The sequence below is a fragment of the Orbicella faveolata genome, unplaced genomic scaffold, assembly GCF_042242905.1.
Source record: "Orbicella faveolata isolate gen_17 unplaced genomic scaffold, um_ofav_v1 contig_24, whole genome shotgun sequence".
In the NCBI taxonomy this organism is placed as follows: Eukaryota; Metazoa; Cnidaria; class Anthozoa; order Scleractinia; family Merulinidae; genus Orbicella; species Orbicella faveolata.
In genome coordinates this window covers 2869543-2882640 of record NW_028301552.1, presented here as the reverse complement: position 1 = coordinate 2882640, position 13098 = coordinate 2869543, and the positions used below count along the sequence as shown (strand labels likewise).

The 13098-nt window shown below is 37.2% G+C and overlaps 1 protein-coding gene across 1 annotated transcript; it reads right to left on the bottom strand.

Annotated features, from left to right (window-relative positions):
* Positions 1 to 273: 273 nt before the first annotated feature.
* LOC110042475 (UTP--glucose-1-phosphate uridylyltransferase-like) lies at positions 274 to 11702 on the bottom strand. The gene is made up of 14 exons (XM_020747855.2): positions 11513 to 11702; positions 9677 to 9802; positions 8856 to 8963; positions 7179 to 7361; positions 6677 to 6885; positions 6257 to 6390; positions 5784 to 5872; positions 5470 to 5538; positions 4965 to 4996; positions 4474 to 4570; positions 3892 to 3970; positions 3567 to 3733; positions 2132 to 2236; positions 274 to 1534 (listed from the first exon to the last, which is right to left on the bottom strand). The coding sequence occupies exons 1-14, from the start codon at positions 11594 to 11596 to the stop codon at positions 1427 to 1429; spliced, it is 1590 nt and encodes a 529-aa protein (XP_020603514.2). The 5' UTR covers positions 11597 to 11702; the 3' UTR covers positions 274 to 1426.
* Between the last annotated feature and the right edge of the window lie 1396 nt (positions 11703 to 13098).

Here is a 13098-nt window from a genome sequence, read left to right as displayed (position 1 = left end):
AATGATTTTTTGAAGGTGTACTATATTTCGGCTGGCCAAACCAGCCTTCTTCAGGTACAATGGAAGATTTTACATTGGTGCGTGTTTTTATGTAGGCTGAACGCTTTCTCCGTTGTCCGCGGAAAAACACCCTAGTGATATGGGCTTCCTTCTGGCGACTTTGCGGAGAACTCATGTGTAAGAATCGTAATAAGAGGAAATTTAGATAAACATTTTAGAATGTAAACTAGCGAAATTAAGAATTGTAAACACAAAATAAACTGTGCACATAAATACAAAACCATATGAACTTTATGTGATTTTGCAATCACGAGCTAAAATGCATGTTCATTTTTTTCTCTAACAATAAAACATCAGGCTCACTACTACACTATAAATAATGACATGATATATATAAGTTCATCGACATCTTTTATGTTACGATTCCTTTCTACGTATAACCTCGGTTATAAGTTTTTTCAACTATGGTATGAACGATATTGCAGGGTGCAATACAAGCCCTATCAGGCACAGACGTGAAGGCACATGAAACAAGAAGAAGCATGGACACATCAAACTCTCGTCCTTTGTTACCTACTCTCCACGGTTTTGATCTTGCTAAAATTTTCACAACGATCAATGAGAGTTTCGCTTGTTTGACAAGCAGATTATGGTCTCTTTTAGTTCTCTCAGCTTGTTTCCTTGTCGACTATTGCTCCTTTTTGAAACAACCTTTTAATTATCTGTAAAATTATACGAAACTATAATTGAATGAGAACTGAGACATAGTATAAAATGTGCCCCCAGTTCGTTAACCCTTTTTAAAAGCCCCAATTCTCGCTACTGACCGCCATCCATTTTCACTGTATTAGTTGTGAAAATGTGTTAAATATCAAGACAATTTCACGTTGTTGATCAGTTCGTTAATTCTCGAGACTAGCAAACTTGAGTATTTCTTAATAGGACGAAGAAAAAAGAGATGTTACTGATGTTATTCTGGCAAATTTTCTACACTTCACATTACCAACACCTTGATTCTCAATAACTCACTTTTTGACCTATTTTGCAAAAAAAAGTAAAGAAATTACGAATTAATCAGAGAAGCAACAACATTGAAAAATCCGACTATCCAAAGAATATGATTAATGGCAATCACATCACCTATTAAAACCTAAACTCACTATTTTAATAACCTGCAAGTAAAGCCGTTTCCCCTCACTCGGAGCAGAGATGATTACAATGCAAAGGGTGCTCCGCTCGCAGGGTACATAGCCAGTACCATTTAACATTAGACAAGGAATACCTACAACTAAACAATGATTACATTTCACAAGCCTACTAACACTACAGTTGGTTACGCACAACCCCCTGTCATGCAGTTGCTGTAGAGACGAGGAAGAGTGAAAGAGAGACAGTTGTTCATGTTGGAGGTAACAGGGGCTTTCTTTTAATGTTGTAAGATTCTAAGATTTCCAGACACGATCTTGTTTTCAAGAACGGCTCCTGAAGGAATGTCGATCCTATCACCGTGATTGGCAATTATAATGACAGTGCCCTGTAAGGAAAGATAAATAAAATCAAAGAAATAAATAACTGTACGCTTTTGTTTCCTTTTACCGGCTAACAAGCCCTTTCTCTTAGTTTGTGGAGGCAGCGAGGCTGAGTGGTCAGCGTGTCGCACTCGAAATCCAGCGGTCCCGGGTCCGAGTTCCACTCTGACCACACCTCCGAGATCAAACCCTCGGCCATGCTTGGAAATAGTCAACTGGTTTGCCTCCGGCCAGTCAATGCATAATAATGTTATGTTCAATTTGAATTGTTTGTTTATGCTTGTTTGTTGACCCCACTAGCCTTTGAGCTATAAACACTGCCGAGGATAAATAAAGGTTATTTTATTTATTTTTTATATACTTTTTTGTGGTCCACTGGGTATGGTACTTGCTGACTAATCTATCGTACTGGGTTTGAGTATCGATGGAGTCGCATTTCCATAAAATTAAACCTTGAGTATGTAAAATAACTTATCAACTACCTATGTGTACAATAGTTTCTTCCGGTAAAGCAAAAGTACTTCCGATTGCCAGTTGCCCTGCAATTTTCTCACGACAGACAACTTGGTCAGCGGTTCTCCAACTAGACAAATAAGACCTACCTTCAAACACACACCCTTGCCGAATGTGACGTCACCAGACACAGTCAAATGGTCCAGTTCTAACACATCTGGGATGGTCTCAAAACGGTTCAAGAAATCCTTCACCTATTGACCAATGAAATGACAGAGATGGTCAAATAAAGCTTACAGCAATTTTCTCACAGTAGTCTTACAGATAACTAAAGTTAACCAGAGTCAGTAACACCAGTGGTTAATATTAACACTGAGAAGTTGAGTGATTTTGATTTTTCATCTGACAACATGTCTCTATTCTTCTTGATCACACAATGCTGCACAGGGTACTTGAAGCAATCTAGCCTGTGTGGCAGGCGACCGAAGGGGAGGGAAAGGGGAAAAAACGAGCATGCAAAGCGCGTGATGGTAGGGGAAGTCCCGCGCTCATTTTGACCTTTTCCTTCCCCTTCTGCGGCCTGCCAAGCAGGCTAGAAGCAATCATATATTAGATAAAAAATAAACTTTCTCATATCTCTACTAAGCTTGACATCTACTACTACCACCACCGTTCCTTCCACACCGTGAGATATTCTGACTTATTGACAAAACTAATCCTTACCAGGAGGTGAAAAGTTTGTCAGGTTTTAAGCTAGTTATAGAGTGGTTTTCAGTTGAGTGTCGTAAAACCAAAACCAAACCAATAACTTACCAATTAGACTACTCAGCCAATCTTTTTTTTTATTATTTTTATTTTTTTATTATTATTATTGCAATGCACACAACTATTTACACAACTTTCATTACAATACTTTACTACTTTACTATACATAATAAACAGGACTTACGGTATAACATCACTAATTCACACTCACTCACGTACACACACTACGAACAAGTTTACATAGCAAAGTCACACCTATTTGAGCCTAACATATTCTAAGTTATTCAACTAATTCTAGTATTTATATTGCCCACTTCTTCCTAAACATATCTAAATTATTATTTTTTGTACAGATGTATTTTTCAGTCTCATACTTTAATTTGACTTTTGATTGAAAACGTCATATACTTGGAAGTTCTTTATTCCTTCTACACGCCCATAAATAAATTTTTCCTATAAGTAACAGATATTTAAGTAAGGGAACTTCTGGTGTTAGAAGACTGATTAAAATATCCTTCAGACTACTCAGCCAATCTAAAACCGTAGTGAAATCAAAACCAAAACCAAAACCAAAGTAATTGCCTGATTACTTTCAACACTCAACTGAAAACTGCTCTATGGATTAGCTACCTTGGGTCTTCAATCTGAAATATGGTGTCCTAACGTTAGACCCCGGGTGTTAGAGTAACATTCTTACAAAAATGAAAGGATAAATTTAGTTTATTAGCAACCAACATGTGTTATATCTGGATTACAATACTTCGAAAAACATAAATTGAAAGTTTTAATGTAGAAACACTATGAGTTAAACACACGCACCTTTTTAAAAAATGGACCACTGAGCTGTACTATGGGCACAGACGGAAACTGTCTCAGCGGACTCAGATCAAGTCGGCCATCATTCATGTCATACAGGTTTGACATGACCAATAGTAAATCTGAACAAGTTTTGACCGGAAGGAAACGTCTCCGAGGCACATTTATACCTGCATGAGTGAAGAGGAAAGGAAACGTGATTGTGAAATTGTTAGCGATCATGCGTGACAATGCAAATAGTGACTCTTGATGTATCAAGAAATTTTTATCACTGAAAACAAAAGAAATGTATGAAAAACAGCAGGGAGAATTCTAATTTTGATCTTACCATGCGCTCCTTCAAAGTTCTTCATGGCAGCACCTACAGCTGTCTCCAGTTGAATGATGCGCATTCCACTATCAAGGGTCTAATAAAAAAAGAGAAATAAGATATTTTAGGTTATTTATTACCCATATGAGGAAGTAGCAGATCCCATTAAAATAGTGCTCAATACACATATAGTGTAGAGCTGAGTATATGAGTAATAACGAAGAGGCAAGATTTGCTGTTACTCCGAGTTTCGTGCTTACGCACTCATCAGACAGTATTTAAATACTGTCTGATGAGTGCGTAAGCACGAAACTCGGAGTAACAGCAAATCTTGCCTCTTCGTTATTACTCATATAGGTTATTTATTATCAAGTCTATAGGAAATCCTCTTGTAATGGAAATTGTAACATCAGAATGGGAAACACTGCATCTTCACTGAAGAGGGTGTATCTTGTACAAATTTTTCTTCCTCTCAAAGGCAACAAAATTAATCTACGTTTTCAAAGTCAATAATCACAAAATAACATTACTTAATCAAGCTTTCTGTTGAACAAATAAGTTTGGACCGTATGTGCTGCTAATTGAAACATCGTCCCTCACCTTGTTGTTAACAATAACTTCCATGTGCATTTTCTTCTCTTCCAGTAGCCTTTTTATAGCAGTCAACTTCATCCACAAGTTATTTGTGTTGAAGATCCTATAAACATAAATTGATTAACATAAAATGGTACAGAATAATCATAACAGATATTACACAAAGTGCATATTGAGTGAAAGGACAAGACTACACTGAACCTGCAACAGAGTCCACAAGGCCACCACTAATGGTACTGGCAGCCTCTGTAGCTTAGACAGAATGTTAGTCCACTGAAAGTTACCTCCACGTTTTCTGTTGAGCCCCCCACCCCCAAGCCCTGCTCACATACCCCCAAACAGCTTGTCACACCCAAACGAACTCCTTGATTGAAATTATATGAGAGAAGTACAACTGTCACGGTGAAGTGTCTTGCACAAGAATGCAAGATAGCAGTTAATGAGTACAGCTGTACCAAAAAACCATTCCAAAGTAGTACCTTGCAGTCTTAACTTACCTAAACTTGCTAACTGACTTGAATTCATCAACCTGCAAAATAGTTGAATTGTTTACAAAGGGTTCAGATTTCCACATTTTCATTTTTTGTGTGTGTCCATCAGTGGAAATACATGAAATAAGTTACCATAAGAATATAAAGTGATTATAAGTAAAAAATCATAAGAGTGCAACCTGTCATCACAAAGAAGCTCTTCTAAACGCTTATTATGTGATGCAGCACAGAAAAGTAGGAAAATGGCTAACATCAAGTTTTCTTTAGGGCTCGGAAAAAAAAGTGCTGTCCCATTGTCTCGGACAAGTAGATTTTCCTTCTGGGAAGGCAACCTTTCATTCCCACTTGCCAGGTGGGCAAGGGATGAAGGAAATCATCTGTAGACTAAATCATTAAAAGAGCAAACTAATACTTGTCCAGGGCAAGCAAAATTTGAGAGCTACTTGTCTCAAAGGCAAGCTGGAATTCAAGTTTTTTTCAAGCCCTGAATTCTTCACATTTCAGTACTTACATGTTCTTTAGGAACTTGCGCAATTTCTAGCAGTCTTTGTTTTCCTTCATATTCTATAAGTGTTCCTCCCTGCAAGAGTTTCATTATTTAAATCATTTACTATTATTCTCGCCTAATGAATTTCAGTTTACGTTTGCAATGAGATAAAGTAGCATCATATCTCTCAACATGTAATTTTTGAAGGCAGGCCTGACCAGTCAAACAGGGACACAACAATGGCATTTGCAAGCAGTTGTTGCATTTTTGATCCATTGGCTGAGGCATTACATATCCCCTAGTAATCATCAATGTAAATAAATGTGTCACAGTAGTACCTTGACATCAGCCCTTGTTTTATCAGTGACTTCCATCAGGAATTCTGGTGCTGGGGATCTTGCAGGATTTTCCATGTAATTCAGAATATCTGAAATTAGTTAAGGAATCTATCGCGAGTTATTATGTGTTTTTACACAACTTGTAAATTATTTCCATCAATTTTCTGTTTTTTGAGCATACTGTTAACACCAAGGGATTTTAAGCTCCATATAAAAGACAATTCAACTTAAACTACTTCTGATCACCAGGTTAATTTAACTTTTGTAAACTTAAGCATGACGTAACTTTTACTGTATCCATTTCTGGGGATGGTGGTAAACATCATAGATTAGAAACTGCTGCACCTACATATAAAACAAGTAAGCTATATGAAAGCACAGTTGTATTACATCACTGCAGCGAACCTGCCGGTATTGACCTAACATTCCCAGCACAGATAACTGTTTTGCCAATGACAGCTTTGAAAGGATATTTACATCTACAGTGGCTCCCAGGTTGTCGATGTTGGAGACAAACATATACTCTTTGCCTTCATCAATGAACTTTTGAAGAAGACCAGAACTGTAGAATGAGCGATAAATATCACCATGACCTGGTGGGTTGAAACTAAACAAGAAAATAAAAGGATATTACGACTGAAAGCTATAACTTAAAGCCCACTAGATTTAATACTATCACCACAAATTAAGGAATGAAGAGATTCAAAGTAGGTGGACAGTCTGACAGACAAGCAGGAAGAAATGAAGCAAAGAAGGAGGCAGGGAAGCTAGGAAAGAAGGTTGGCAGGCAGGCAGGAAGGAAGGAAGGAAGGAAGAAAAGAAGGAAGGAAGGAAGGAAGGAAGGAAGGAAACCTCTCTACCTTCATCCCTTCAGTGTCTCACTGATCACTCACCATTCAACGTTGAATTCCTTCATGCCCATAACCCTGGGCAAAGGAAGCAAAGATTCTTTCACAATACGTGGATGACAACTCTGATTGAAACATTTTATCTCGACATTATATGCACTGTATTTCCGCAGTGTCTTCATAGTTTCCTCATGTGTATTGAAGGAGTTCATCAGGACGAGGGGAACTTTACAGCCATACTTCTTATTCAGTTGCTGTGGGGTAAAATGTAAAAAAAATAAGAGTGTTGGAGGATACTTAAAAGAAATAACTGTTAGGTAATTTCCTCGGTCTATAATTTAATGGTATTTAATGTTTGCAAGTCTTCATTAAGACAAGATACTGGGGTGAAGTGTTGAGCGACAGCTCTAATAAGGGTTGCAAAGGACACAATGTCTCATTTCACTAACCAATAATTTTTTTTAATCTCATCAGCAGTTTTTATGGTGTATTGCATTTACAAGGTGAGTTAATTAGTTGATCAACCTTGGAACTTAAAATGTCTCACCTCAATTTGCTGTACATTCATGTCCAGGAAGGTCATATCACGACGTAACGAGATTAGACTTTTAGGACCAGTACAACCCATGCTTGTCCCTAGACCTCCATTGAGCTTGATCACCACAAGTTTATCAAGAACACCCTTTATATCGCTAGCAGAGACTTCTGGTATTTGATCGTACCTAACAATCTGAAGAAGATAATACAAGAAGGCAACTCAGTGAAAAGTGAGCTTTAAAAATCCAGCTTTCAGAGAATGAAACATCATTTAGGTTCACACCATTTAGAATGTCACACCATTTAGATTCTCATCCTGCAAACCGGTTGAAAGGTCGATAAAAAACATGGCTATAAATTTTAGTAGCTTTAAACAAGACTATAACATGATATTTGAATCTAAAATAGGCTTTTTGTTCCTTAAAACAGTTTATGTGTTGACCGTACCTCTGCAACTACATGTATTAATAATAAATCATTGAATAGAGCAGTTTTTAATTGATTGTTGTAAAACCAAAACCAAAGTAATAGCTCTAATACTAGCTAATCACAAAGGACACAGAGAAAAGAAACTGTATAAACTGGCTTCATTACTCAGATCTCCTTTTTATACTTGTAAATATTTCATTTAATTTTGATCACCTGTGTAATTGAATTTGAGTAAGTAAGTAAATAAATAAATAAATAAATAAATAAAAACCAATCAAAACTCAAAGTAATTACATGTGGCTGGTGTGAAGCATAAATAAGCAAGTGCAAGTGAGTTACAATTGAGTTTTGTTTTACTTCTGATTGGATGAAAAAGTGGTACGGGTTTTTTTAAGCCAATTGTGTAGTGTAGTTAATGCAAAACCAATTACTTTTTGACACTCAAATTATTAAAACTGTTCTATGTAGTGCGAGTTATAAGGCAATAGCTCTCATAGATGTTGTCATCAGACAAGGTAATTTTCACCAAACCTTGCTTGCAAATTGTTAATTTTATCATGAACAAATTCTCAAAACAGCAAAGATGAAAGAACACACACATAACAACATCACGAAAGTGTCAGAGCTGTGAGAAAATTTCATGCAACAGAATGTTGAGCATGTGAAATAATCATGCAAAAGACCTATTGCACTTGAAGGGTTCCTTTTTGTATACCATATCTCAGTCAAAAACAAACTCAACTGTTATCTTATATATGTTATTTGCTCGCTGGAAAGTATGATAGTAAAAAACTGTGACTGTGGTCTTGAAAATCCCAAGGCCATAGGAGAGGGGGGCACTTTCAAGTTTGAGGTCAAAGTTTTTCATTACATGGACCGGCCATATGCTGGGAGATAACTTATCTATTTTTTCCTCTCTCTGAATCACTTACATAATAAATTGTTGACCCTTTTCACACACATCACACATGTTTCTGTGACCATGGTCAGAGTTAGGAAAATCTAGACCATTAGATTGCAGGATTCGTTACTGTGCCCCCATAGGAAAGATACATAATTTTTTTTCACCAAAATATTTGTAACCAAATGTTTCTTTAATCCTCAAAATTTGCAAATAATCATACTGAATAATTTAATTCAGTTTACAGTTAGAACTAAGAAATGATGAAAACTGGGCTAAACAAAAAAAAATTTCAATAAAAAAAAAAAAAAACAGACTGAAACATATTTATTTAGTATTTCGTGTTAAATTACTTACAGATCCTTCAGGAGGAGGCTTTATTTTCTCCCATTGTACTGATGGACCTGTTTCTTCAAGAAACCTACCAAACAACTCTTTGAAACCACTTATGTTCAACAATGCTTCCTGAGACAAAAAAATAAAAGGCATACCTTACGAACAATGACTAAATGTTTATAACATAGGTTGAATTGTACATGCATGTTGATTGGCGAAAAAGTTAATAATGCTTTAATTAAGTCATTGACCACACTCTCTAGGGCTTTAATGGCAAAATAAACCCATGTGGGATGTTTGGAGAGCTCAAGAGAAACTAAATCACTCGAAGCACAAGAAAAGCTAAATCATTTGTAAATCGCGAGCCTAACGGCCCATCATCATCAAGTTTCTGTGGAAGACAAAATCTTAGCTCCAAACCCCCTTCATTTGTTTTCTGGCTTAGGCTCTTTCCCTGCGGATAGCTAACAAGGTTACAGCTTGCTATAATTATTCTTGATACGGTTATGTAAGTACTTACAAAACAATGGAACAATACAACGATGGAACGAAGGAATTTTGTTATCGTTTGCTGTGGTTTGATAGCGTGATTTTGTTGTTGATTAACATCGAGAGGCTTTTGCACTACCTGATTTATAAGTATCTTTTGTTAACTAATTGTGACGTTTAGAGCTTACTTGATGAGATGAAGACAGTCAAGAATCGCTCAATACCTTTAAGCTCCCTTACACACCAACTAATGACCCAACTAGCTGAAGCAGAACAAATAGTCAGGGCGGACGGCCGCTCATCCACGAGTAATTCGCACAAGTAATTCTAACTTTCGTACGGCAAGACATTACCTCTTTTCTGTCATCTGGTACTGTGTCAAACAAGAGTTTCAACTCATGGTCCATGCGCTCAAAGGCGTCTCTACGAGCTAATGTTTTGAACTCAACCACTGGGTCCGCCGCCTTCCGCAGCTCCGCCTACAAACAAACAGATCAACACTCGTGGCTTTGATCGCGGCAAGAAAAACACATTCACCAGTTTAATCATATCTTTGAGCTTACCATGATCTTCTTACAAAGTGATGTCTCCAAGGAATTAGTCAAAAGGGGGTAAATGAAATATTTATCGATGAAATACACGATCCACTTCTCTCATGAACGACCTGCAAACTTGGGTCCAGACTACTACCGTGACATGGCAAATTGCGTGATTTTCGACGTGTGACGTGGCGCATGATCTTTGTTTGGTTATTTCAGGGACCCCTCGGCCCTTGGGTTGTTCATATAGCCAAAATGGTAAACAAAGACGAAAATACTAGAAACACTTTGCAGAATTCCGAGGTACGTGTTATGTTCTCGGAATCAGACCTTGACAACGCATTTTTAACCTAGCTATTTAGGTTTGTCATTTAGATGCAGAAGTGGCGAAGCGCGAGAAAAACCCGGGAAATAGGAGAGCGGACTGGTCCGTCACACTCCCCCACTACCCCTATCTTTTCGCTCGCCGTTTTTCCTAACCGAACACTTTGAAATATAACATTTCAAGGTGCCAAAATTTGCAATAGCATTAGCGGTGATGTTAAGCTCCTAGCTCTTAAACAATTTAAAAATAAGTTAAAACCTATTTATCTTGAAAATTATTTTAAATTATTTTCTGGCGTTGTTAAAAGTTATTTTTGACTTCTGGCTTTGAAAATACATTAGTGCGAGTTTATTCAAGTGTATGTGCGTGTGTGTTGACCGTGCATTCTATATCATTTACCTGACACTAAAACTATATATTGTTGTGCTCTTAAGTATGGCTGCTCTCTCTGTTTTGTTGTTGTTGTTGTTGTTGTTGTTTTTTTTTTAGCCCCTTATGGTTATATAGGGCAGCCAGTACTCTCTTTATTTTTGTACTTTATTATTAACTCATCTGAAAATGTAGATGCTAGGGTACAAATAAAGTTGTTGTTGTTATTCTTGTCGTTGTCTCCATACGTGGCGTGATGTGGCGTTATAGATATAGTCCCTTTCAGTGGCCCGATCGTATTTGTAGACTTTCACCGGAGCCGTGCCAATAACTCATTCATTGGAATATCTCGGACACGTTTAAACTGATCTCGAAATCTCGTAGGCTTCTTATGTCATGAGTAGTGAAGTATCCTTTTCACTTGTTTCTGTTTATATCCGTCTGTGAGTCTGAAATATTTGCCCCTGATATTCAAAGAAGGGTATCGCGTTCTCATGGACTCCCGTATTCGTCACCGCTCGCGCAGCTCGGCCCAGACTTGCCTTACGAATTTTGCGTTTGAGAGCATTATGAAGATGAAAAAGGCTAACCCACACTATCAGAAACACAGTTTGAAATGAAGCTCTCACACAGCTGTAAAGAAAAACCAGCACATTGACGGATTGTAAACCAGTCAGGGAGACCTGTCTTGAACTAGTCAAGAACATGAGTCTAACCGGAACGTTTAGTGAGAAATTAGAGATGTATCGAGTTGTAGATATGCTTTACTAAACGATCTGACAGATAAATTTTTATATAAGAATCAAATTAATCTCAGACCGTCCAAGTGTATTTAGTTTACAGAGCTTGTAAGTTGAGAAAAATGCAATCATAGTGGCAAACACATGATCCAGCCTGTTGTGAACGTCATATTTTGTCAAATTATAACTAGGCAAACTGTATCATAACATTCTCACCTTATATGAAGCCCAAAGATCATTGCTATAGTTGAGGCCGCCTAACTTGTTTGTTAGAGTTTCGCTCTCCTTTGAATTTTGCATCGTCTTAAGTGTCCGCGGATCAAGAACAAACTGTAGTACAAATATTTTTGAATCATGAGATGGGACTAAATTGCTTTTGAGGATCTCGTGATGTGAGACAAGGTAACGCAATCTGGTAGGTAACTTTGTTACAGTGTAATATAAAATTTCATTGTCTGACAGAAAACGTGATGAAATCCATTTGTCACAGGACTTCCGTCCGACTGTAATACTGATATCCATGGATAGGCGAAAATAACTTGGAATTAACAAGGAAGCGTTACCGAAGTCTCTCCTCTGATCAATATAACTCACTATCAGAGTCTCTGTGAAGTAAATCTGTCTACCATAAAATCGGGGGCTGTGAGAGAAAATGGCTTACTTTCAGATGGGGGACAGGGGTTTTCAAAAGGTACACACAAACCCCACAATTTCAAAACAAAAGTTTTAGTCTGCTCATGTAATCATTCAATATCATAGATACACTATAAGTTACTCTGTATATGAGACAAGTGGCTCATCAGGGCTCGAACCGAACCGGTCGATCCGCACTGATCGTGAGACCGCGACTCCCCTTAAGGAAAAACTATAGCAGCTAGTCCCACTAAATGATTTAAATACACCCAAGAAAGTCACAAAATAAAAAAAGAAAATCTACCTCCGCGAAAGCTATATTGATCCTAGCCATTTCAAATGGCATATTTGATTATTTTACATATCATACACATACATATTAATTCATACTACCAAACACCGCGTGCGTAAAAATAGAGCGCCTTGTAACTCCTTGTCTCGATTAAATTTGGTATCGGACTTTAAAGTGATTTTTTTAAGTTCAAGACATAAACGATATGTGCCCTGCCACAGTAACAGCTAGTACACTTAATTCAATGTACAGTTGTCATCAGCAAAATGACCTGAGGCAATTCAGTACATTGGGATCTGTAACAGTTTCAACGGTGGGTGAAGGTGAAGTGCTTTAAAGAAACTGATGCCGAAAACTATTTTTAATACAAACTGAAACAGTTTTTATTGAACCATTTTAACCTTAGTTAGTAGTATTTTAATTCTTGTTTTAGTTTTTAATCTTAGTTAGCTTACCGCATAGGTTTTTGTCCTTTTTATTGTATTTTAGATTTTAATGTATTTTAAAGGTTTAACATTTATTTTCTCAGAGGACCCTCCTGAAAACCACCTTATGGTGATTGGAGGCTTCCTCTTAAAATATCATGTATTATTATTATTATTATTTATCAGGGTGAAGTTCGTAAATTTATCTATAATAGCAAAGAGATTAAAACACGCCAAACATACCTTCTCGTATGACGAATTTCTCCCGTTGTTGTCAGCCCGAGACGGCGTTTTTTAACTGTGTTTGTATTATGCAAACCGGCTGATTTAATGTTTGTTTCTTATTCTTTTGTACGTGTGCACTCGTCCCGCAGAGAAATTTACATATTTTAAACCGGCTGATTTAATGTTTGTTTCTTATTCTTTTGTACGGCTACACTCGTCCCGCAGAG